Genomic DNA, 27,407 nt, shown 5'->3' with positions numbered 1-27,407 from the left:
CAAATGAGACCTAATTAGACTTAAAGCTTTTGCATAGCAAAGGAAACCATCAACAAAGCAAAAAGACAACCTACTGAATGGGAGAAAACATTTACTAATGATATGACCGATAAGGGGTTAATATCCAAAATATATAAACAGCCCATACAACTCAACATCAAAAACCAAACAACCCAATTAAAAAATGGGCAGAAGACTTCAATAGGCATTTTTCCAAAGAAGACATACAGATGGCCAACAGGCACATGAAAAGATGCTCAACATCGTTAATCATCAGAGAAATGCAAATTAAAACCACAATGAGATATCATCTCACACCTGTCATAACGGCCATTATTAGAAAGACCACAAATAACAAATGCTGGCGAGGACGTGGAGTAAAGGGAACCTTGTACACTGTTGGTGGGAATGTAAATTGATGCAGCCACTGTGGAAAACACTGTGGAGGTTTCTCAAAAAAGTAAAAATAAAACTACCATATGACCCAGCAATTCCACTCCTGGGTATATATCCATAAAAACCCCCAAAACACTAATTCAAAATGATACATGCACCCCAATGTTCATAGCAGCATTATTTACAATTGCCAAGGTATGGAAGCAACCTAAGTGTCTGTCAACAGATGAATGGATAAAGATGTAGCATATATATATATATATATATACACACACACACACACATATACACACAATGGAATACTACTCAGCCAGAAAAAAGAATGGAAACTTTGCCATTTGCAGCAACATAGATAGACTTGGAGGGTATTATGCTAAGTGAAATAAGTCAGATAGAAAGAGCTCTATGAAATCACTTATATGTGGAATCTAAAAAATACAACAAACTAGTGAATATAACAAAAAGGAAACAGACTCACAGATACAGAGAACAAACTAGTGGCTACCAGTGGGGAGAGGGAAAGGGGGAGGGGCAAGATAGGGGTAGAGGATTAGAGATACAAACTATTATGTATAAAATAAGCTACAAGAATGTATTTTACAGCACAGGGAATATAGCCAATATTTTAGAGTAACTATAAATCCGGTATAACCTTTAAAAATTGGGACTCACTATGTTGTACACATGTAACTTATATAATATTGTACATCACCTATATCTGAATTAAAAAAAAATTTCAGCCCACACACAAGGACATGAATACCAGAAGGCAGGGCTCATTGGGCCCATCTTAGAGGCTGCCTACCGCAGATGCCAGGAGCCTAGATTCTGGAACCAGGATGCCGCATTCACTTCTCCGCTCTTCTACTTACTTGCCTTATAATCTTGATCTCTCTGTGCCTCAATTTCCTTATCTTTAAAAAGGTGATAATAAAGCGCTAACCTTATAGAGCTGCTATGAGGAGTAAATGAGTGTCTAAAACACTGCATAGCACTAAGGAAGCCTTACAGAAGTTTTAGTTATTATTACAAGGGTTTGCTTAATGCCCTTGGTTTCAGAGTGTTCTGGGGATAAAAATGAGAACTTTCTGTGTTAGTTTACATAGTAGGCAATATATTTAAGTGCATTATCCACAGAGAGATGGTATTGAAGGAAAAATAAGATGGTTCAACATCAAGAATGGCAGAGCACAGACTCCGCCTCTCACGGGAAGGGCCTCAGATGAAAGGCAGTGCTGGACTGGATGGAAAAAGCCAACATCTCACCGTGAAAAGTCCTGGAAGACAAAATTCTCAGAACCCGAACCGCAGCAGCTTTAGACCTTCCTACGCCTTAGATTCTCTTTAGATTCCGTGAGATTCCGGCTGAGTCCTGGGAACCAAGAGCCCTCACTCATACAGTCGTGTGATGAATCCAAGCATCAAAGGTATTCCATTCAATGTCACACACAAGTGCTTTGGCCCAGACTAGAGTTCTAATCGTTTTTGCCCCATTTTGGTTACATAACATTCAAGGCAAATAGATCAAATGCTGTGGCTGATTTATGAGCAGATGCATTTAATTAGTAGGGATAGCAAATGAAAGTGGATCATCATGAATGCCTTCTAGATACCCTGATTTTGTTCCAGAAGGTCAAGTAAGTTTGTATCAATGATAAAAACATCCAGAACCATCAATGGGTTAAACAAAATGTGGTAGCTGCACCCAATGGGATATTATTCAGTCTTGAAAAGGAAGGAAACTCTGACACCTGCTACAACACACATGCACCTTGAGGACATTAAGCTAAGTGAATAAGCCAGTCACAAAAAGACAAATGCTGTATGATTCCACGTACATGAGGTACTTAGAGTAGTCTAATTTGTGGAGATGGAAAGGAGAACGGTGGTTGCCAGGGACTTGCAGCAGGGGGATTGGGAAATTGTTGTTGTTTAAGGGGTACAGAATTTCAGTCTTGTCACATGAAAGGAGTTCTGGAGATCGGCTGCACAGCAGTGTGAATGTCCTTAATACTACTGGACTGTGCACTTAAAAATGGTTAGGGTGGTAGATTTTATGTGTATTTACCACCACAAGAAAAAAATCAGCTGGTAAAATCAATGCTGTGAAACCTTGCTGTTGTTAGGTAAATTAGTCTAGATGTTAGACTAGATGACCTTCCACCCCAAATACTTAAAAATTTGTATTTATTATCCATTATTTTTCTCCCATCATGGACACATGGAAAAATCATTCTATTTTGGCACATGGGGGTAACTGGAGGGCCTGCTTGAAGCTGGGGGTCGTTGGTCTAAGGATTCCAATGGTCCCAGGACCCAACCAACTCACCAGGTGCTGGCCCTCTCTGCCCTCCAGTCATCTGTTCACGCACACCTGCTGGGAAGCTCCCATCCACTGGGTCTGTTCATGTGATATCATTACCTCAGTCAGTGGCTTGATTCCAAAGCTGACAAAGCAAGTGGCGTAACCTATAGTCTGAAAAGGTGGAGCAGTTGTGCTCAGGTTGTTGTTTTGTAGCTGATTTTATCTGCAAAGCCTTGAATACCACAGGCGATGTGTACTCACTAGCAGCTGATTAGCTGCCATTAGCTGGTCCTCAGATGTTAATTGAGAGACACTGGATTGAAAATAAGAACAAGTGTTACTTGTTTATTAAGGTAGATAAAGCACAGCTACCAGACCCTGAGACATTATTTTTAGGGTTCAGTATTACTTTTGAATACGAATATTAATATTAATTGCTTTTGGAAGAATGATTTCTTCTCCCTATCCAACCAGCCACAAATTCTATTGAAATAACTTATCCTAGCCTGGAGTGGGTATTTTCTGAAGCCATATAACAAGGAAAATATCAGTAAATCCCCCAAATAGGTCATTGGCATTGTGCTATATCATTACACATTACATTACATGTGGGTATACTTATTTCCAAAACAAACAAAGAAAAAGTTCTCTGTATCTTAGGTCAAATATTGCCTCTGTCACTCTTAGAATCCATCTTGGTCTTTTGAAATGACACTTTAGGTAAAAATGTTTGTGATGGATGTTTCTGGAAAATGAAATATGGCAGACTAAAAGTGATATTCCAGTCTTTGCGAAGTAGGGTTGAATTTCCCTCCCTTTGGTCTGGGTGGGCTCCGGGATTTGTCTGATTAGAAGCGATGCTCATTAAAAAATGCTGGGTTAGAAGAAGTTTTGCTGTCATAGAAATCCTGCTTTCTGCATACAACCAGTTAAGTCCATCTGTGAGCTTGGATATGCATAAACCAAACTGACTTCTGGAGAATTTTGTCTAGAGTTCAAAACTAAAACAGGAAAAAAAAAAAAATCAGACTTTTCTGACAAAGCTAGCAAAATGGGGAGAAAAGCGTGGATGGAGTTAACCTAAGCTAAATGTAAGTTAATTCATCCAAAGAAAGTCCAAATAATACTTAACTAAGGGCATAAATGACTAATATGTTACATCTATATTTTATCTCTTTCCATTATGGTCACAATCCTCAAGAAATCTTGAAAGCATTTGAAAGTTGAAATAATCTTCCAAGAACTGATCAACACTGATTTCCTGTTTTGGGAGAAATACGCAGGCTTCTGAGTCATCTTGTGATTATTATGATCATATGCTGAGAGGAGTTTGGGGGATGACAGTAAGATCATGACAGCTACCAAGAGTGTGACTTTATTTTTCATCAAATTCCAGATTATTTAAAAAGTACAGAGCCCTTATGACATACACAAATGTTAGAACAACTAAAAGGTATAATCCCTACCTTACAGGTAGTAATGAGCAAAGCAAGGAAGCCTTAAATCAATAGATGGTAGATGCAACGTAAATTTATTATGTTGTATAACATTTTGCAGGAGGGAAGTGACTCGTCTAAGGTCTCACTGATGGTAAGTGGGGAATAAAGACTAGAATTCAGGTTATAGTCACTTTCTCTCCTCTAAGCCATGCTGCCTCTGTACACCACCCAGCTCCTGTGGAAACACATAAGAGACACAGACATTTGAGAAATACACAAATTCAAACATGTAATCCGGAGAGTCCATTGCCATGATGTTAATCTATGAAAACTTAATTGGAAAGCTGGTTCAAGCATCTGAATGAAATCAGGGGAGATGCTGTTTTTGTTGGCTGCTTAACCGAAGCGCAAAGAAAGAAAGAACTTTCTCCATGCGCCAGCCTCCGGTTCACATCGGGTTCATCTTAGCTGGGCCACACACTAGGTGCTACAAGTGTTTAAAAATACCTATCTCAAATAAAGCAGGAGGATGCAAAGTTGGTTCTATTGAGATGTGTTCATTAATTTAGAATTATTTTCTTCTCTTTGTTTTGGTTCACCTTGACATGGCACATTTTTCAAAGCTTATAAATAATAGGTTGACACAAAGAGGTAAACTCATAACTATATCTATGAAGGACAGAGAAATCACAGTAGAGGTGGAGCGTGCGTTTGTGTGTAGGTTAGAAAGCTCAGCGATGGCAAGCGTTGGCCCTGAACTGTAAAACCTCCAAAATCAACAGGCGTCGGGAGGTTATAGATGGAGACTGCTCAACTCTGAACCCAATAGCCAAGATCAAGGCCATTTACTGATAACAGGAGACCTTGAACAGTATTAACTAAGGCCTTTTTTTTTAAGCACTACAGCTCTTTGGGAACACCGAACCCAAACTGCACTTGCACGTAGCCTTGACCATGTGTGTACTCCGCTTCTTATGTTTACGCTGAGGTAGCTCTCTATTCTTAGCTCTACGAACTCTAGGTAAATGGCATTAAAAAATACATAAATAAACGGAGATACTATAGTCACACTTTCATGAGAACTCAAACCATTATGTAATGATGGGAACATGCTGTTCACAACTTCTAAGGAAGTCAAATCTGACTGAATAAGCTGCCCACCGTCTTCTGCACTGGACCTCCACAGGTCCAGCGGAGGGGCTAAGCTTAGGATGAGAGGCAGAGAAGGGGTAACTGGCTCCACTTACTGGAGAGAGAATTTAGAGTTCCAGGGAGCACTGACCTCCAAACAGCGAGCACGTAGCTGGCCTGATGGCCTAAGCCTGGGGGTGCAGCATGGAACAAGGTGGCCAAAGAAAAAACCCCTAGGGATGACGGGGAAAGGAGTTTCGAAGATACAACTGTTGAGTGTTCAACTGAAGTTGCTTGTGTTGCTGTAATATTTCATTCTCCTTTCCCTGCAATCTCCTTTTATTAGTGTCAGCTGCCGAAAAAAGACGGCCTTGTGTGGGGAGTTCTGTTTTTGCTGAGCTTTGCTTTTTGGGAGGTTTGGGTGGGTGAGGAAACCACTGTCTAATTTGACATCGGTGTCAATGTAGTACAGGACAGGAACCTCACGTGAGGGGCAGTCGGGTGACTGTTCATAAATCCAACCAGTTAAATGGAAGCAAGGAGCTTGGGGCAAGGGATTTTGACTTCACGGACACGGAATGGAAGTTAGAGCCAATTTCCTCCAGAACTCAGAAGGAAGGGAAACCATAGCTACTACTGGGAGAAGTACTTTTTTGCCTGTATTTCTCTCTCTCTTTGGGAAGCGGGTAGTTAACAAATAGGTAGGTATCTTGACACAACTTTTAATTTTCTCACCTTTGGGAGATGTTAAGATTAAACCGTGCATTTAATTTTATAGATGAAGACATGAGAGCTCTGAGTCACTTTTCCAGGGCCACTCAGGGATTAAACTGAGATCTGGCTCCAGGGCAATGTTTATTCCACCAGGCTACACGAAGGTGACAAGGACCCCTGGAACTGCTGGGAAGCATACTTACTTACCCTGGGGGTGGGGAGGACCTCTGCTGACTTCTGCTCTAAAAAGCTCCTTGTCTGTATATTAGTGACTCTGTTTATTGATCCGTATATTCAGATCCCTAAGGCGATAGGCAGGAGATTTAAAAGGAACAAATGACCTTTGCCCTATTGTCATTTTCATTTTATCTTTCAACACTGGTTCTTCAACAGAGTCAGTCTTCTCGGGTGAATTTGCTCCAGAAAATAGAATGCTTCTGTTCTTTTTTACAGAAATTGTAGGAATTGGAAAGTACATATGATGAAAACATGGGAAAGAATTCATTATGTGCAAATAAGGGACAGGCAGGGTGCAATTAGATGTGAGAGTTCAATAAACTACTGGAAAGTAAGAAAGCCGGTTAAATGTAAATAGTTACAGGTGAGATCAGATGCTAATCACGAGCAGCTGAAACATTTGAGCATTAATCACAATGAGGGTTCTGGATTTAGTTTAGAAGGAGGAGGTTAAGGAAGACCTTAGCACAGCTGTTTCTGACAAGTGAGGGTGACAGAGGTCAGAGCGGGAACTGGAGAATTGGAGGGTGGGCACGGAAGCAGCTCAGGGGTCAGCAGAGCACGTCAGGGGCAAACTTGGCTCAGACTCCACCGAAGAGCGAGATACAGGAGACGTGGAGACATCCAAAGTGCAGGAGCATGCAGGGAGAAAAGGCGTTCCGCCTGTTATCTCCAATGAGTGAGAGAGAGAGAGAGGGAGGGAGAGGCAAAGCGGGAGAGAGTAGGAGGGGAGGAAGGGAGGGAGGAAGGGAAGGAAGGAAGGAGGGAAGGAGGGAGGGAGGGAAGAAGGAAGGGAGGGAGGGAAGGACGGAGGGAGGGAAGGAGGGAGGAAGGGAAGGAGGGAGGGAGGGAGTGTTATTTTAGGAAATAAACGCTGAAGCAGATTATGAAGAGTCAAGAAAAACAGATACTGTCCTAAGTGAAGACTGAGTCACAAAGTGACAACGTGGCACAGATTGTTGAATTTTTTAGTGACCAAAGACCTAAGAGAAGTGGATAATTATGTAATCAAAGTACTCAACAGCACAGAGATAACAAGGGATAATTTCACACTGAGTGCTCCTAGTACACAGAGCGAAAGAATCATGAGTGGAAATAATGAAATCAAGCGAAAGCTTAAAACAGCGAGGAACAAAGAAGAGAGTTTTAAAAATGTAGAATAGAAGAAAAACAGGTCAAGCATCAGGAGGTTAATGGGAAAAGTACAGTAGTTAGTTGTTAAACTGTGCATTATCTCATATAATTCCCGTAACCTATCAAAGGTAGGTATAGCATAAGAGGTAACTAAGGCACAGAGTTTAAATGCCTTGACCAGCTGGTAAATGAAGTCAGGGGTCAAACCCAGGCCTGTCTCCAAGCCAACACTTCACCACGATTGATTTTTTTTTTTGTATTAATGAGCATGAACATTTTTGGAAGATTTTACTTTAGCACACATTAAATATTTCCTTCTATATGGCTAAAAACGTTATCCCATTTCACAAAATTAATTACAATTTTCAATATACCTAGTGCACATTTCACAAGTTGTCCTCAAAATATGATGGTCTGGTCTATCCAAATCAGGATCCAGTCCCAGTTACGGCAGCCTAGTTGTATTCCTTACCTCTCCTTTAATCTAGAAGAGTCTTTTTTTTCATGACACTGGTCTGTCCTGTAAAATGTTTCATCATCTGGGTTTCTCTGATTACTTCTCTGTGGCAGCTTTTAACTTATTCTTCTACGTACTTTCCTGTAAACTGAAAGTTACATCTGAAGGCTTGACAGTTCAAGTTAAATGCTTTAGGTGAGAATACATCCCTGGTGATGTGTAGACACATAGGCAAGTCCACTTGGGGACACACAGTACCTGGTTTTTCCACCATTAGAGCTGCCAAGCTTGGTCACTGAATTAGTGTGAAGATGGCCTTATTCTTCATATTGTACAATTTTAGCCTCCCTCCTCCTCCGTCGTACAGTTAAGATCTCACCCCTGTCGTGAGTGTGATCTTTTTTGATGTTATTCGGGCAAAGCACGTACAAAATTCACTTCCCCACCCATCCCTCATCTAATAATTTTAATACCAACTGATAATCCTTGTCTGAGTCAGTGATTTCACTGGGGACTGCAAAATGATGATTTTACATTTCTGTTTGTCACCGTCTACCTCTACTAGCCGGTATTCTTAAGTCAGCTTTCCCTTATCAACGAGGGCTACTGGTTTCGAGAAATAAAGGTCTTCCTGGAAAGGCAGAATAAAGGCATAAAGTTTTCAAAGTAAGGGGTTGGTTTAATGGCTGCCTCCATTGGTGACAAAGTGGTTTTAGTGACTCATTTGATAATCACGAATGACTTATGGATTTTCATGGACCCAGTGAATTTCAGTTAACTACGATGTTGATAATTTGGCTCAAATGGTGTCAAATTAGGCCGGTAAGAACTACATCAACCTGGCTTTTGTGCCCTTTTGACATGACCCCATTGGTCTTTGAAAGCTTCTTTACTTTAGTCCCCAGATAACCTGGGCTCACCTTGTATTTCCCTTTCCCTAACCTGGAGTCAACCATTTCTTCAAGGGGCTCTGGTTATTTTTAGTCGGGAATAATACGAGAGACCAAAATCTGGGCTAGAAATGGTAAGCAGTGCCCCCCTCCACCCCTCAACTACACTGTAATCCCGTGGCAAATCTTTTCTAACAGCTTTTTTCTTATCGTAAATTTTTTCACATCATTATTTTACTAGACATTTTTCAAAAGACTGAATAGTGTCCTATGAAGGAACCATAATTTTTGTTGAATAGGTCTGTGCCGTTAGATTCTAACATAATTTTTTTTTTTAAGGCTATTAAGCATTAGGCCCAGGAAAATTGTATTGGCCTGCAAAATTTTCACTGTCTTTAACCTGTTGCTTAATGCTATCCTTTACCAAGCTATTCCACAGATATTATTAGACTAAAATGTTTTTAATAAGAATTCTCAAATTCTCTTACCAGTAGACAGTCCCAGAAAAGCAATCCAAAAGGAAGAGAATAAGCAACACGTTATATTTTCTCTGGATTTGCTTGTTGGTTTCCGTTTTTGGCATCATTTGTCCATCTTTACTTCCGTCATAACATCTGTAGGCATGTTACGTTGGTCAGTGCTTAATTTTGTGGAAAAGAATCAGAATTAAGAACTGAAGGACAGTGTTCTGATCTCCTGGTTCTGGAGATGAGAAAATTGGGACTCACAGAGTTGGTGGTGGAGGCGTGATGAGGAATTGAGGACATCCACCTTTATGCCAATTCTCTCCATTTTCATTTACGATTCTGCTACTCACGTCTCTGCTAGTGGCCTTGTGGGTTGTGAACGTGCACGCACAGTTTTGTAAGAGGGAACGGCAAAGATCAAAATAGAATTTACCATGGTGAGAGCTGGTGACTGCAGATAAACAAGAATGAAGAATTGAAATCAGAGTAATCAGAATTTAGCTGATATTTAGGGATATGGCGTGCGTAAAAAAAACACAAAAAAACAAAACAAAAAACCCCCGAAAAAACCAAAAAAAAAAAAAAATTAACACAGGAAAAGAGTTAAGAAGTCAGTTTATGGCAGTGCATTAAAACAGAGAATGTCTTATCAAGAGTTGAGACCTTAGCGGGGCATTTTAAATGCTTTCCAGGGAGAACGGTCAGTGGGTAAGACACCAGTGATGGACATCTGGGCCATGTGTAATGGGCAATCTTGCACTGAAAAACCCAAGGCCCAATACATTGACACTAGCAATATTTTTACGATTCAACATTGTTACATTTCTAAAGATGCTAATTATATTTAGCCAAGTATTCCTTATCTATACTGCAAAAGGTCAGAAAAAACAGTGCTAAATGATACTGATGTTGGCATAATTCCTAGTTTTTATTTTAACAACTAACTTTCATCCTCTCTTTATTTTATTAAAATATCAAATCACTATGTTGTACACCTGAAACTAATACAATATTTTAAGGCAACTATACGTCAGTAAATGAACCAACAGACCAACCAGCTGAGGGAAAGATAATGATGAGATTCTTTTACAGGGCCCGCACGCCGTCTGGTGGAGGAATAAGTAGCCAACATCTCGCACACAGATGTCCTAATGTTACCTTCTCAAAGGCAACTAAAAGGTTCTGTCTTACTATCAGCAACACCTTGATCTTTGTAAAGGTTAACAGGGCCTGTGGCCTTAGACATTTATTGCCAGATGATGACATATGAAAATTTTTTTTTCTTCACTCACTCCTTGACCCCATGTGGCTCCTCTCCATACATATGTATTGGTGGGAAGAAATGCAGTTCTTTCTCCTCTGACATCCTGGGCTGTTAATTTTAAGATTGGAGTCACCTCGTGAAAGAAGTTAAATTGTAATCAACAACAGCATTTTTGATATCGTTAAATGCTGCCAGGCAATGATATCTGCTGTAGCAAACGTTGTCTCTCTGCCCCCGCTCCCCCATGTTTTAATATATTAGATTTTTGAAAGGTTTCATTAAGAACTTTTCAGAGTTCTAAGTTTATTAATCTTTTTGGCTTTCTTTCAAGATATTCTGGCTTATAGTTGTATAAGAATACTAGATTCTTGTACTAGATCAATGCAAGAAAGAATTTGATATTTATATCTCCAGTTTAAAATAAAGACATAATACTCTTTTAGAAAGTGTCAGACCCTTTCAAATAGTCTGCTTTTTCTGTTACATCAGTCTTGATGTAACAAAATTGCTAGGAAGACGGCAAACATTGAGGAAAAATATAACAAAACATTGAACTGCATTAGAGTACTCCACACAAGAGCTAAATGGAACCAAAATTACCAAATCATCATAAATTAACATTTCACCTGAGGATGTTTCTGGTGGCGAAACTAAGAGTTACCATATTACCTGAATATCCTTTAGAATATTACTTCATATGCTGAAAATTACTTAAAGTGCTGAATACTCACACTTTTGCATACTCTTAAATGCAATTATTTAGGTAAAATCTGAGCCTCGATTGGACAACCATCCATTTAAAAGTGGAGTTAGGGGACCAATTTGTAGGTATAAAACAAAAACTTGTCATAAAATATAAAAACCTCTAGAAATGCAAACATCTCTTACAATTTTATTTTCATTAATAGATTAAGGGAGATCCTCTTATTTTAAAAAATAATTTAGAGGAAGAAAAAATACAGTTTGTGAATCGCCCCGTGGTCCTTTGCACCTGGGGAGATGAGATCAGATGAATTGTGTGCCGCACACTCACCGAGGCACGGGTGTGACTTGGAATCAAATCTAGCCTTTTTGCTGTTTTCATTGCATCTAAAACCAAAGGTTTAAGATGCCTATGGATACCATTCCTTGTTAAAAGTCATTTCTTATTTCCAGGACTGCACATAGAGAACCTACTTCACTTACCATTATAAGCTTTAGTGCCATTTCTCATGTCAAATATAAATACTTAAGGTTTTGTACTTATGTTAAAAAAGAGAAACATGCAAATTAAATAAGTACGGGTTGAGTATTTTAACCTACCTAAAAGTGTGCTATTCAGGAGTATCAAAATTAAGAGAATTTTATAAAATCATTCTTTCTGTGAAATAATTTCAAGAAGAACATTGAAACTCATACATGTTTGCAGAGATCATCCTTTTCTGTTTATAAAGGTTATTTGGAAATCTGTAACTCCAGGTCATTTCTGCCTTCTTTGCTTGCGTGGAAGATTGGGTAATGGGGTTAATCTGGAGAACAAGAACAATATATAATGACTAGTGAGTTTTCTTTATAAGTTCAGCCAAATTGAGAGCGTAGCCAAAGTCAACAGCTCCACAAACTAGTCTGATTTCAAAGGCACGAGCTATGTGTGGTTATGGCCTTTAGTGCCATCTGAGTTTCTGCAGCTTTTCAGTTAACAAGAGTGTTGCCATATATTTTAGCACACTCCCAATTTATTGTGATTAAATTTCATTAAATCAACTTTCACATTTTGGGGTATCAGTATTAAAGTAACAAATGAGGATGGGGTATTACATTCAAAAATAAAATATCAAGAGCTAAACATTTAAAATAAATTATGTGATATTAATAAATTAAATAGCTATTATAAGACTAGCAATATTTTAACTCTGACATGAAGATCAAATCTATAAGAACAACCGTACTTAGAGTAAGCAAATAGAACAGAGCCCACTGAGATTGGGATTGACATATAGACATAAATATACATAAAATGGATAACTAATAAGAACCTGCTGTATAAAAAAATAAATAAAATACAATTCAAAAGAAAAAATATTGGCGATGTGGCCACAAGGCCATCTTTGTTCCTTTGACTTGCCCCGAGTAACAGCTAGTAGTGGCCTTCCATGGTCCCATGTTATTTTTTTCTAGGAAAAACTCACCTTCAAGAACATTTAAAAGGATTGTTTATATTTATATTCTCCTTCCTGAAAAAGTTGCAAAACATCTTTAACCTTAGTCAATTTCATTTTAAGGGGGGTTATTTTCTCCATTCCTTTGTAACTCGGAATGCCAAAATGTAAGTAAGTCCTTTCATTGCTAATTATTAAAATATAAATATGAATTGATTAAAAATATAGTGGGGATAGTGGACATCTTTCTAGTGTATGTCATTAAAAAATGCTGGCTTTTGGGTTGAAATACATTTTATCATATTAAAGAAGTAACCATCAAAAAAAAAACAAAAAAAAAACTGAGCCCACTGAGGGGTTTCTACCACGTCTTTATAGAGCAGTGTTCTTCCTTATCTCTAAACTAGAATCACAGCCCCTGCTACTGGCTTTCAGACAGTCCCAGGCATCTCACCTCATGCAGGCTTCTCAGGAGCACATTCTTCAGCCCTCTTCGCCCCAGTTCTACCTGGGGAAACACCCGGACCACCCGCTCACAGATACAGGTGCTTCCATTCTTGGGATGAGTCGAGGCCACCACTTCTAGATCACTTTTCTCCTTCTCCTTCCTTTAAACCCAAACAAAATATACAAATGTTTTCTGTCACCAGTATCGACTCTATTGGCGCTATTCGGAATCTCCTTTTTAAAACATGAATGCATATATTCTTCCAACGTTCAGAGGGTCCCAATCTTAATTCACTGATTTGTTACTTATGGACCACTTACTGAGTGCCTCCTATGTCCAGGTTATTGTTTTAGGCTCTAAGGACACAGCAGTAGGTTAAAAACAACCCTGCTCTCACAAACTCACATTCTGAGAATCTGGGGTGATAAAGTTAATTCGTTTAGGGAGACCCACGTAATAATGGAGGCCGTCCCAGGGGCTTGCCCATGCCACAGATCTAAACCTCACCCAGCCTGCACTTCTGGGAAACACCTGACAAGGAATCCTAACACCCACCAATCACAATCCTCCAATTCAGCTTTAGTGAGCTCACCTCACCCTAGAAAATGGGCCCTGCCAGCCTCGTAAGGAAACCCCCCGCCTCCTAGCCAGTCAGGCCCTGTTTCCAGGTTGCCTCCTCTGAGCTCTGTGAACTCACTCTTGCCCCCAAACCTCCCTCACTGCTTGTAGGGCCCTGTACTCCCCACTCCATGGATTGTTTTCTCTTGGATAAAGGACATCAAACTCATCACCAAATTGTTTTAGTTTTATAATTGTCAGGGGGAACAGGAAAGAGTGCCTGAACGTTAGGAGGTAGGGATAAAATCAAATAAATGGACAAGGAAATGTTGGTATTGCGAATGCTGTAGTAAACAGGGTAGTGGGCCTGAGAGCTGTGGACAAGGGAGGATCTTAGACCAAAGCATGAGTGGGGCTGGGGAGCGGGGGGCTCTCCGGAGAAATCACATCCAGGCTGGGGTCAGAGTGACACTGACCGCAAGTGACATGCTGCCCGCCAAATACAGGATTCTGCTCTGAGTGAGCCCTCAATAAACGCTGAACCCAAGCAGTGATCTCCAACATATGTATCTTTATCGCAAATGAATCACACACATGCTTCCTGTTAAAGAATGGAAAGTCAGATTAGTTTGAATAGCCGTAGAACACCTTTGTACACAGTGTTTCAAACAGTAACATCTGGGACCTCCCTGGTGGTGCAGTGGTTAAGACTCCGCCTGCCAATGCAGGGGACACGGGTTCGAGCCCTGGTCCGGGAAGATCCCACATGCCACGGAGCAACTAAGCCCGCGCGCCACAACTTCTGAGCCTGTGCTCTAGAGCCCGCGAGCCACAACTACTGAGCCCACGTGCCACAACTACTGAAGCCCACGCGCCTAGAGCCCGTGCTCCGCAACAAGAGAAGCCACGGCAATGAGAAGCCTGCGCACCACAACGAAGAGTAGCCCCTGCTCGCCGCAACTAGAGAAAGCCCGTGCACAGCAACAAAGACCCAACACAGCCAAAAATAAATAAATAAAATTTTAAAACCCTCAAAAAACAGTAACATTTACTTCCATTACAAACATTTATAATAGGTTTTCAAGGGGTAAAAAACCCACCTCTCAGCCTTGGTGTTATTATCATGTATTTATAACATGCATATATGAAACTTTTATTTGCATATAAGTTCACTACATTAATAAGAGTGACCTCTTCAGCTCAGGGGATGTTAAATCTGACATTGATTTGTAGGAAGGATGAACATTTCTTTCTAGAAGATGTTACTTCGTCCTATGCCCTCCTGTGCTCAAAAGCCCAGACCCAGTTAAAAATCCCAGGCTGGGGGCAGGACCGCCCACTTGTATCAGCTATGTTCGTGCTTTCACTTCCAAGCCTACTGATGTTTTGAGTATTTGTAGTATTTATTGTTGCTACTTCCTAATCAACATAGATTCTGACAGAAAACTAAAACTTATACTTTCTACCATTCTTGATCCTATGATTAAAAATGATAAAATCTGTTGACAGCAGAAGAAACAAGCCTTTCCCACAGGGACAAAAATGAAAAACAAAGCAGGAAAAATGTTAACTACAGAAACTACCATGTCAGACCTTTTATAATTAACAATGTTCTAAAAAGGACACTGAAAGGTGCCCTATGCAGACAAGGAAAATACAAACCAAAAAGCAGACACAGAGGCATAAAATCAAAGGACATTCACTCATTTTAAGTACTCTTCTATCCCCAGGGTTAGAGCAAGGAAAGTCACTGTTGTACATATGTCTGTGTTGACATCTACACAAATAAACAGCAGTGCTAAGAGAGTTTACACTCAAGAAGGTAAAGGGCAGAAGAGAATTTTTGGAGGAAAAAAGGCAGTTGCCTTTAATCTCATGGACCTCTTTAATTGGTGCCTAATTAACACACATAACTCCAAGAGAAGTGCCAACTAAAACTTGTCGCTCGCCACCTGGCTCTACAAGGATGAAGTCAGTAGCCAGCGCAGCCACTGACCTTCAACGCCCCCTGAAAGGAGTTCGGGGTGGAGATCAGGAGTGAGACATCTGTGCTCTGGGAAAAACTGGCAGAACAGGGCTTCAGATAGTTAGATATTTTCAAGAGAAGATTTTATGAGCTCAAATTCTTGCATCTCCTCATATCTAGAAGAGCACTAAAATCACTAATGGTGACATCTGTTCCTCGTGACTAGCAGCAAGCCTCTGGCAACATGTGTGCTTGACTGCACGTCCGCCCTTCACTAAAATCCTATATAGCACTGATCTTCCCCCATCTCCTTGGAGCAGTTCCTCAGAGCTATCTGAGACGCCGTCTCCAGGGCTATAGTCCTCATTTTGCCCCAAATAAAACTTAACTCGTAACTCTCATGTTGTGCATTTTTTTTTCAGTCCACAGGAGCCAACTGAAAAACTATTGTATTGCTGATTGTATGACGTCTCTAAGTCCATGCTAATAAGTTGGTAATTATCTCCAAAGAAAGCAAGAAATGTTGTGATATACTCAACAGAATGGACTTATTTCCACCTTTCCTACTGTAGCTTTCCTCTGAGCAGCCTAAGAAGCCATCTGAGATCACCTAGTCAGGACTCAGGAAGTTGTAAGGTTGCAGCTCCCCAGAATGATTCTGAAAGTCTCTTGCTTCATAGTGTGAAAAAACAAAAAATTCAAATGAATAAATTTTAAACATCTTGCTGAATTTATTGAACAATTCACGAATGGGCAGCAGCCAATCTAGCAAATAGAAATGAGCTCCCAGTAGCTGTTCAAGCTGAGACTTTTTTAGGCAGAAGAGGGTAGGACTAGGAAGATACACTGGCAGAAAAGCAGGTTGGTTATGGCAAAGGTCACTTTCCTTTAGGGGGTGGCAAGCGTTTATCAGACAGATGACCTAATTAGTGCTGATCAGATTATCGATTGACTGGTTTAAGATTCCATTTCTGGGAGAGCCCACACTATAATTAAGTCAAGTCAGGGTTTGGTGACGTGGGCCTTGGCATTTAGGGGCTCCATTTTGGGCTACAGTCTTGTTTTTAACAATATAGAAACATTTATCTAAAAGAAAATAAATCATCAAGTTCAAACTTTCTAAAAAAAGCTCCCCGCCCTCCTATTTTTTCAGAAACTTAGGTCATAGCTCTAAATTCTAAAGAGGCCAAATTGTTAAGTATAAGCTAAGTAGACTATATAGCTAGTTGTTAGTTCTGGGCCACATGAGTAATTTATATGTGCTGTACAAACACCACGCACACTGTTATACATATGCAATGGGGCTCCTTTTACAAAACATTTACTTGGAGTTAAAAGATACTTTAAAATTAGATAGGGCTTCCCTGGTGGTGCAGTGGTTGAGAATCTGCCTGCTAATGCAGGGGACACGGGTTCGAGCCCTGGTCTGGGAAGATCCCACGTGCCGCGGAGCAGCTGGGCCCGTGAGCCACAATTACTGAGCCTGCGCGTCTGGAGCCTGTGCTCCACAACAAGAGAGGCCGCGATAGTGAGAGGCCCGCACACCGCGATGAAGAGTGGCCCCCGCTCGCCACGACTAGAGAAAGCCCTCGCACAGAAACGAAGACCCAACACAGCCATAAATAAATAAATAAATAAATACTTAAAAAAAAAAAAACAAAAAAAACTGACAGGGCATATTCTTATTTAAAAAAAAATTAGATAGAGGATTATAGAAAGTGTTTCTTAGCCTTTATGACAACACTGGACACATATGTATTTATGTGCATTGCTGATCAGGGACAAAAACTCTTAATGGAAAACATGAGGCACTTGATCAACAACACATGTCGTGACAAGGTTTTCAAGAGATCCAGTGTGGCTGAAGTGAAGAAAAATTGGCACCTTTATTTTGGTGGAATAAAAACAGAATCAGTGATGGGAAACAGGTAACATCGCTACAGCTCGGATCCTTCTGTCAGAAAGACGTACCACGGGAAATGCTACCCTTACAGTACTCCACTAGGCCACTCAAATAAAACTGCAAATCAAAGGACATTCTGAAAAGGATTTTCAATGATTTTCAGTGAAAACATTCTTTATTGGTAAGTGAAAACGTCCTTACACACGTCATGCAAAACAACTGACGTCACACAATCTCTTCTGAGAGGATTATAAATTTTAAAAGTTACAGCGACTGCAACAGTACAAAGAATTCAGGAAAACTCTAAATGAAGCAAAACACTTTGTAGAACACACGAAAGTACTGTTCATCCCTCTGGATGTTTGATTCTCCCTCCCGATGTGCATCTATTTTGGAACCATTATATACAGAAATGGCAGTCGTTTTTGTACGTGCGTCTACAGGCACTCCATCTAATTGACTAAAAAGAAACTACAAGAATAACGTTTCAAGTAATTTTACAGGGTTTGGTTAATTGTTTTCTCCATTTTGTTGATCCAAAACAGGGCAATGCCCTTTTACTTAAAATGTTAATTTGTTTCAATAGATTATTTCTGCAGGAATACGATTTTGCTCCTTGAAAATGTAGTTTATCCCTGGTAATCTTTCTGAACAGAGGCTGACTTTTTGAATTGTCATTTATATATTCTCCAGGTTGTTTTCAATTAGTGGAAAGGAACAGAGCTTCCCATTCTGAGGAGAAGACTTAGGACTACGCTTCTTCTTCTGGATTACGACACTGAGAACGAGTTTTCTCTGTGGTGGTGAGATCAACACTTCCGCGGTGGGCAGGTCTGGCAGCCCTCCCACTATCCGCCCCTCACACAGGTAAGTTCAGCTCCTTGAAGCGATGGGAGCCCCAGAGAAAGGTCCCGTCCAAAGCTCCTACTGGCACATTCCAGTCAAGTGGCAGTGAGGAGGCACGGTGGGCTTTTCTAGACACCCTGAAGCGAGCGCTGCTGTAACAAAGACCTACAAGTGCAGAGGTGGCTCTGCGCCTGGGCAGCGGTAGAGGCTGGGAGAGGTTTTAGGAGCGTGACAGAGAGAGCAGAGGCTGCCTTGAGCCCTGCGGCAGACACGTGGATGCAGACGGCAGCCAGGGCTCCGAGGAGGCAAGGGGTGCATGCGGCTGCTGTGAGGACACGCCTACTAGCGACAGGGACCTGAAAGGCGCTGCCAGTGAGGGCTCAGGAGGGAATGCGGAGCGTGCTGCGGGAAGCGGAAGGAAACGAGATGCCGGGGACATGGTGGCAGGAGGCTTGGCTGCAGCCGCGCGAGGAAAGCAAGAGGCGTGAGGGAGACTCGGGACACCGAGCTGAAAAGACTTCCGAGCAAGGTGGGGAAGGCGCAGCCTGCTTTCTCCCTACTGATTACGGTAAAATGTGAGAGGAAGCAGATAAGTTGAGAGAAGGACTGTTAAAAAAGAAGGAAACAGGACTTGATGACTTGGAAATTCTTAGTTTACCCGAACAGCAAAGACATTAAGAGATTCACTGTCAGGAAAGATGGCTCTAAGGAAAGAGATGAGATTGTGGCCTATAACTTTTTGCTAATACCTGAGAAAGATTAAAAAAAAGGTCACATCAAAGGCTCTTTAAAGAGATTAAGAGTGTGACTCACAGAGCCCCTCAGCCATCTCAGAAAAGGCCAAAAAGAGAGCTGGATTATCTAGGAAAGCTCTGGGGAGGAGCCTCTGGTCTAATGGAGCAACTTCTGTAACATGCACAGAAGACCCACAGACATTGCCATCTTAAACTAAAAGGGAAAGAGACAGAATAAAATGAAAAAAGATGGCTGAACCTCCCACGATTCCACAGGCAAGAAACAAGCTGATAAAACTACTCAGCTGCAAACACCTGCTACCTTTCATGTATAAGGAAAGACTCTGAGGGAAAGTCACACGTCTATGCGATGCTGCTGTGAGCCACAGAAGATTATTCCCAGGCCCCGAAACCTAACGGAGTGTGCCTGGCTGAACTTCTAAATTGCTTGGCACTGCTGGCTCCTTTTTCCCTTCCAGTTTCTATTTTTTTGAACAGGAAGGTTTGTAATGATTATTCTATGCCTGTCTTACGCTTATATTTGGGGGCAGATACCTGGGTTTCTAGGTTCACAGATGGAGAGAAACTGTGTCCCAGGACGCACACCGAGATGCTCACTCATACTTTAGATGAGATTATCCTGGATTATCTGTGTGAACCAAATGTAAGCACTAGGGTGCTTGTAAGAAGAAAGCAGGAGAATCAAAGTCGGAAGTAAATGATGTAAGGACAGAAGCAGAGACGTGGAGGGATACAGCCATAAGGGAAGGGATGCCATCCGCCTCTACAAGTTGGAAGAGGCCAAGAGGAGACCACCCCTGGTGCCTGCAGAAGGAACCTGTGATATGTCACCTTACATGACAAAAGGGATTTCAAGGATTTGGTTAAGGTTACCGTGGACCTTATGATGGGGAGGTCATCCTGGATTATCTGGCAGACCAATCTAATCACATGAGTCCTTAGAAGCAGAGACTCTTTCCCGGCTGTTCTCAAAGAGATGTGATGACACTGGAGCCAGAGACATACAGTATTGCTGGTTGTGAAGATGGAAAAGGGCCACATGCCAAGGAATGCAGGTGGCCTCTCGAAGTTGGAAAGGCAAGGAAACACTTCTCCCCCTAGAGCCTCCCCAGGGAATGCTGCCCTGTTGACACCTGACTTTAGCCCAGTGAGACCCACGTGAGACATCTCACCTATAGAAGAAACTTAGGCTATTTTAAGCCACTAAATTTGTAGTAATTTGTTACAGCAGCAATAAAAGACTACAATAAAAGACTAACCAGGAGGGGTGACCAAAGATGAATGGTGTCTGGGAAGAAGGAAAAGCTTTTCTCTCATCCTGCTGTAGCCTCCCTTACTCAGGAAATACCTGGCGTCAGCAGAAACGCAGACATTTATGCTGGTAACTCTTCAGATCCAGTCTGGCTGACAGAATTTACATTCCTGTATTTCTACACTCATTTTGTCTTGCAGTAGACTACATTCTGGGTCGAACACTTAGCACAGTGTTAATATATGTAGTGGGTCCTCTGGAACAACGTGCTGAATGAATAAATGAATGTGATCATGGCAGGCTCTGCGAGGGACTGGAGTTACTCTAAAGTGCTGGTGGACACATCTCAGGAACTGCTGACCTTTGTCTTTGTTTCTAGTTTAGGATGGTCAGAGTCCTGTAAAATACAAGGCTAAACTGTATTTTCTGACATGAGTAAACAGCTAAATCAGCAAGGAAAAAGGATGTGTAAAATCTTAATAGGAGAAATAATTATCGTTATGATCAAAGTATTTCAAAATCAGATACAGATACTTTTCAGTATACATTACAGAAAAATTTTCAAAGTATTTGATCAGAAGATTTCTTAATGGCTGTTGATCAATGCAGCATCAAGAAACTTTAGTGCAGATTTTACCAAATGCATTTATCAAAATGGGGTTTTGTTCATTTTCTCTGCAAACAAATGTTGTTGCATTAACGCTGATCATGTATCCAATTGGTTTGCCTGAATATTTAAAAGCTATCAACAGAAGCCAGCCCTTGCAGCTAAAACCTCAAACATATTTCTCAAGATCTATTCCTAGTCCAAATTTGTCTAGACTAACGCTGGAAGACAGAATAAGAATAAAACCAAAATTTATCTGTATAAATAATAAAAATAACTTTTTACAGTCTAAGTGTTTTCCTCACTAATATGGCACATTATCGTTCCTACGTGCTACTGCATGGGTAGGAGGAATATCATTTTAGTTGCTGGAGTATCACAGTGTTAAGAATATCTGCTTCTTGTAGTGTCAGGCTTTCATCTGTTAGCTCTTTGTTTGGAAATGAAGTCACAAGAATAAAGTCAAGAGTTGCAAATTCAGGACGGGACTGTACAATAAAGTCCCGAACATCCAGGATCCTGAAGAAATAAGATAAAAATAATTTGTGATACAAAAGTTTTATTGTCAATTAAGCTTTTAGCTAAAACTAGATAATAAAAAAAAAAATCACACAATTCTTATCCTTATTTAAATGTGTTGTAACCTTCTTTAATTTAATTTCAATGGATGGATTTACCTTGGCTTTACGGTAAAATGTGAGGATTAACTTTGGAGCGCACCTGACATTTACTCTCACTGTAAACAGACACAATCTTTAGGTGAGTTATGCATCGAAGAAATGTCAACAATGTTACTACACTACAGGGCCTATTTTTTCAGAGTATAAAATATCTTAGCAGCACATGACCCAGAAAAAGGTACCTCAGATGAGCCTGTGTCAGTGTGAGTCTATAACTATGAAAAGTGTAAGTTATAAAAATAATGAAAAAAATTACGCTCACATATATACAGTAGCTCAACTAAGATCATAAATGTATCTCTTAGTGGGGTACAATGAACAAATAAAAATAATATCTTATTAGCACAACAAATGTACAATGAATGTTAAAATGACATTTAAAACTGTTTATTTGAAGTACTTGATAAGAGCACAATTAAACTTTATTTACACTATAAATTTATGTTATAAAGAATTTGCTATGTAGAAAGTTAATCCTAATCAGGGTTATCGTAAATTTTTAAAGGAGTAAAGTCCAAATCAGGTTTTAGTAAAGCAAATCAAATCTGATTCAACTTCTCATGGTTTTAGCAACGGTGCAAAACCACAGCTTTTAACAATTTTCTTTATTTTTGAGTGGTATCTGCATTTGCACTAGTATTTGGACAGTTTACAGAGGATGTTTAAGTACTAAATGTTTCACTTCTTACACACAGCTATTATTCTTTTAAAGTTTTTGTTTTCTGTCAAAAACTTACTTCAAAAGTAAATGTAAAGAATTTCGTATTCTTCATGACTCAAGCTGCGTCCAGTTTTATAAAGATAAGTCACCCCAAGCTTACCTGTGTGTACTATTGAATCTTTGTATCAAACGGCTCCCGTCTGCTAACCTGATCTGAATTTTGGTCGTTGGCACGGAATCATCAATAAGAACAACTGCGTTAAGTAGTGACTTCTCCTCTTCTTCTGGGGAGGAAGGTGTACTGACTATTTCAGGTGTGAGGCTAAGAAAGAAGAACTAAAGAATCAGAATGTAAATCTGAATACATAAGATGCACGACAACCTGAAGACAGTAAAACAACCACTCAGACTTTCACCTGACCTCCAGTCATCCCACCATGGCTTCTGCCCCAGTGAGAACACGGCTTCCTTGGGGTCTCCTATTCTTCTTCCAACTTCTTTCATTATATTAAAATTACTTTGGGTCCTGTGATTCTGATTTAGTTTATCCAGCCTCTTTTGAAAGGCTAACTCTGTATTCCTTCCTCCCCAATCCCTTTGAAATTTCATGAGACTGTTCAGCACATGGTCTTCAGTTAGAAACCTGAGCAACTTGGAGTTAACGTCCAGGACTGACCATGAGCACAGACAGACTTGGTTTCAGATCCCAGCTTTGTCAATTGCGTGTACTCGAGTACCTAAATTAATCTCTCTGAATCCGTTCTATCATTTATAAAATGGGGGGGAAATAATAACATGTCATGTAGGTCTGTTATAGTAAGTCCTTCATATAGTGCTTGGAACAGTGTTTCAAGAGGTATCAGCTATATTTGTACACATCATCAGCACTAAGCTATTAACTTAAACTTCGTTGATATTACTTTAAAAATCTGCTTTAAGTAGTTACTGCTTTACAAAAGAGTAGTTCCTAAGTGTGAGTGAGAAATGAAATTTAATATATGGTGATGAATTTATAATGAACCTTGTGTGATACAATCTCTTACCACTGGGCCTTGGTTACTAGTGACCATAGTGCCTTCTAACGCTAGCAGGATGACCCATCATTGTAAGCCGAAAGCAAATCTCAAAAATAGTGCTCTTTTGATTAAGCAATTAAAACAAATGAAAAGAAATTTAGAAATTCTTCATAGACATCAAATCTTAATCCTCTTTCAGTCATCCTGCGGGATTCTTTGATAGTCTTGATGTTGATTCTCTCAAATACTGGGACTTAGATGGCTCCCTATAAATGACTGTCTTTCGAAAAAAATAAAATAAATATATATTTATTAGTATAAAAGTCCTATGAGCATTTGTGCTTTAGTCTAGTGTAAACCTAGCTCATCATGACTCCAATTCCCACCCAAAAACTTTCTCAGCATATCTGGCAAAGTGGGAAAATTAACTGGTACTTACTGCTAACACTTCGCCTTTCCTTAGCTACTTCCTGACACATATTTTAGAACTAATTTCAGAATGTATAAGATAAAGAGATGGAAGAGGAGAAAATGATGATCTGCAGTCACTGCTCAGGTAGTATTAAGGGATTTCCTTTCAAGTTTGGAACTGAGGACTGAAACAGCTGCACCTCCAAGGTGGGTTACTCTGCAACAGTCCAGTGTCCCTCACACAGGGAGGGGGACGAAACCCAAAGAGGGGACGGGAGTCAGTGAGCACAGAGGGCCTCTTCCCTCTCCCTCTGCACCCTTATAACCAGGTCTACACACTGTCATCGCCACCACCAGCACAGCCGCTGCAGCATTTGCTATTTCCTTTAGATCCTGGAGTGAGGGAGGCACTGTTGCTTAGTGGGCAACAGCACGGATGCAGGGGCCCGACTCCGGGACTGACTCTGCCACTTATTAGACGTGTGACTCTGGGCAAGTCACTTAACCTCTTTGTGCCCAAGGAAAGGCAAAGTGTTGGCAGTAAGTGCCAGTTAATTTTCCCACTTTGCCAGATATGCTGAGGAAGTTTGTGGGTGGGAATTGGAGTCATGATGAGCTAGGTTTACACTAGACTAAAGCACAAACGCTCATAGGACTTTTATACTAATAAATATATATTTTATTTTTTTCAAAAGAAGGTCATTTATAGGGAGCCATCTAAGTCTCAGTATTTGAGAGAATCAACATCAAAGACTATCAAAGAATCCCTTAGGATGACTGAGAGAGGATTAAGATTTGATGTCTATTTGTAAAAGAGAGACAACAGCAGCACTGTTTCAATTAATTAGACATATAAGCACATCAAACAGTGCTTTTATATGGTTGGCACTACCTCCAAGTTAGCTATTAGCATTGTAACTATTACCCTAACAACAACTAGGGGAGGAAAAGTTACCCCTGTTACCCCACCGACAGACGAGAAAGCTCAGGCTCCTCCCAGGTTCTTCCCACGACATCAAGTTGCCTCGTATTGCTGCTTCTGTACTTTAATGCTTTCTATAGATTCTGACCAGGTAAGCTACTTCTTTACTTCTTCCTTTTTTTTTTGTTGGTTGGGCCGAGTGGCTTGTAGGATCTCAGTTCCCTGACCAGGGACTGAACTCAGGCCACGTCAGTGAAAGGCCGGAATCCTAACCATTAGACCACTGGGGAACTCCCAGGTAAGCTACTTCTTAAAACATAAAAATAAAGTACAGGGCAGGGGCTCTAGGGAAGAAAAGCTTTCATGCGTTCCTTTGTAGGATGTGTGTGTGTCAACGTGAAATTACATGGAATAATAGTTGAGGGCTGGAATGGCCTTTCGAGATAATTAAGGCCAACCACACCATTTTATAGGAAAGGAAAACTGAGTCACAGAGATTGAAAGATACCCTCAGAGTCACAGAAACAGGCAGTGAACAAGCTGGTCAGTGTGTTGACAAAAGCTAGGAAGGAAGAAAGACCATTCTATAGCTGTTAGATCTGCCTCTCAGGAAAAAGTACTTAACCTGTTCTTTTTGTCCCTGGCTTTCCTCGGTTTGTGAGATCACTCCATTTTTTAAATATAATTTTATTTCTTTCAATGAATTTGAAATTTAAAAAATTTGGAATAATGAAAAGTAAAAGTCATATTAACTTTAACATTTAGCTCTCAAAGTCACGGCTGCATGTTATTTCAAACTTTCTCCTCATCATTCAATTTATCAAGCCATAGTGACATTTTTAATATATTGTATGTATGCTTCAAGAATTAACATTAAAAAGAAAAATTTTTTAAAAAGGAAAAGAAGAAAGTTAATTGGTGAAACAAGCTTTCTAGGCAAACTGGAGGAAAGGATGTAGCTTGTAAGCGGAGTGATTCCCTCAGACCCATCTTCTTCAGACTTAAAATAGGGTGGTGAGGATGGATGTAATAAACTCAGAGGCTAAGAGGAATGTATTAAGAAAGCTAATTCTTGTCAGGCTCTGTTTCGCCAGCAGAGCTGCTGCGAGTGAGGGGCAGGGGTAGAACGGGCACTGTGGGAAAACCGGGAACGTCCGGGCTCAGCCGTCTGGGGGCGGGAGAGGGGCAGCCCGCCTGCCCAGCACGGGCGCGCGGGCGTCCCCAGCAGCACTGACTGCACAGGGCAGACAGATCCAGTGGCTGTGCAGTCAGGCAAGGGTCTGCAGAACCGCTGGTCAGAGAATGAAGCAGAGGCAGGAAGGAAGGGGCTGTGAGACGTTAGAGAAGAGGGCCCTCCAGGGTCCAGGGACCAAGGCGAAGGCACACCTCAGGTGTAATGGCCAGACTCGGGCCAAACGGCAAACAGAAGCTTTTGGATGCACAGTGTGCCAGACAGGCAGTGACTGTCCTGAAGCAGAGAGAGATTTACTTCAAATCATGATCTGTATCATCATACACGCCAGCTCAAAAGCCTACCGTGAATGTCTATCAGAAATGCTAGCCCTGCCCGTCAAAAATGATTCTGAGGTTTTCTAGCTCTACCTGGCTCACCAAGCTCATTTTTATTAAATAATCGTATTGTTCTACTATCAAAAATTTGTAGTTTTACATCTACGGTTTGCTTGCTCCTATAATATTACTGTGAAGGTACTGGGTAATATTTCTATTGCATTTAGGTTTACCCCATTTTATTGTGATCTACAAATAATTAAGTCAATTTCCATCTATGTAAAGTTCTGTTTGCAATTAGACTGCCAACTATGGAAGACAATGGAATCATTTCTCATTCTGTTTTGTTTGCTTCTTTTTAATTACTTCTCTGTTCAGTAAATAGTTGTCTGGAACTCTTGGGAAATAAGCCATTTTAGAAAGTTACTTTCTGAATAGAAAAAGGCTGACTGTTAGAACTTTTATGTTTTAATATATTTCTTGACGTGAAGTCCTCTAAAATGCTCTATGCAACCCTTCACCTTCTTAGAATATACATAGCCAACTATTCCGCATCTGGATCCATGTACATCACACAGGCTCACACCACCACGCTAATCTCCTGTGTAAATTTCCTGTGTATCAGAAGCTGGAAATTCTGAAGACTACATTTCTCAGACTCCCTTGCAGCTAGGATTTTGTAGGATTTCACCCTTCCATCAAGCAAACAAATACATACTTGTACGGTGAAAGTTAAGACCATGGCGTGGAGATGATGCAGCTCTTCTGGTCCCCAAGGTCCTGGAGGCATCTGACTCTCCCAGTGCAGTCACGATGGGGTGTCCTAGCTCTGGGCCCCAGCTCCACAGGCTCTGAGCAACTGATGGGGCACAGGAGGTGTTTTCTCTAGAAAGTTCTGTTTGCTTCCCCCATCTAAGGAAAGCTTGGTTTGCTATCTCTTCCAGAAATTCTATAAATTATTCAAGGCTCTGTAAGAAAACCCTTACTATTTAATCTAGCAAATGGATTCTGTTTTCTATAATCAAAAACCCTGACCAATATGGCTAACGGTTAACACAGCATTATCACCACTTATCTTTGTCATTCTTCCTTCATCATTTTCTCCTTTTTTTATTGTCATTTTCTCTAGTTATTTCCCTTATAAGTAGAAAGGCTGGCCTTTGTAAGATACTATAATCAATCAGATAATAAATCGTTATTTTCATGAGTTCAAACTGCCAATTATAATCACTGGGTCTTCTTAGCTATCTTCCCTTTAGGCAACCTTCTTCAATTTCAATTCTAGGTTTACTATACAACTG

The 27,407-nt window shown here is 40.5% G+C and overlaps 1 protein-coding gene and 1 long non-coding RNA gene across 10 annotated transcripts in view; both read right to left on the bottom strand.

Annotated features, from left to right (window-relative positions):
* Positions 1–3,010, bottom strand: part of LOC133077148 (uncharacterized) — a 33,726-nt gene extending 30,716 nt beyond the window's left edge. For 2 of the 3 annotated variants that reach the window (XR_009697672.1, XR_009697671.1), the window contains exon 1: positions 2,726–3,010. This is a non-coding gene — a long non-coding RNA (uncharacterized LOC133077148). The remainder of the gene's footprint in view (positions 1–2,725) is intronic. The other variant, XR_009697673.1, reaches the window with a different exon arrangement.
* A 1,175-nt stretch (positions 3,011–4,185) lies between these two features.
* UBXN2B (UBX domain protein 2B) overlaps positions 4,186–27,407 on the bottom strand; it is a 44,152-nt gene continuing 20,930 nt past the window's right edge. Inside the window, exons 7-14 of one of the 7 annotated variants that reach the window (XR_009697648.1) lie at positions 22,409–22,570; positions 14,055–14,179; positions 13,027–13,180; positions 11,833–11,942; positions 9,432–9,621; positions 9,192–9,343; positions 7,829–7,961; positions 4,186–4,375 (exon numbers count right to left, since the gene is read on the bottom strand). Coding sequence is in view for 2 of the 7 variants with exons in the window: in XM_061171663.1 (XP_061027646.1) it covers positions 21,264–21,426; positions 22,409–22,570 (325 nt within the window). In the remaining 5 variants the exon portion in view is untranslated. Of the gene's footprint in view, positions 4,376–7,828; positions 7,962–8,178; positions 8,195–9,191; positions 9,344–9,431; positions 9,622–11,832; positions 11,943–13,026; positions 13,181–14,054; positions 14,180–20,965; positions 21,427–22,408; positions 22,571–26,824; positions 26,966–27,407 lie in introns of those variants that run through there. The other 6 variants (XR_009697647.1, XR_009697649.1, XR_009697651.1 and 3 more) reach the window with 6 other exon arrangements.

This window comes from Eubalaena glacialis, chromosome 17 (assembly GCF_028564815.1).
Source record: "Eubalaena glacialis isolate mEubGla1 chromosome 17, mEubGla1.1.hap2.+ XY, whole genome shotgun sequence".
NCBI lineage: Eukaryota > Metazoa > Chordata > Mammalia > Artiodactyla > Balaenidae > Eubalaena > Eubalaena glacialis.
This window is presented reverse-complemented; position numbering and strand designations above follow the sequence as displayed.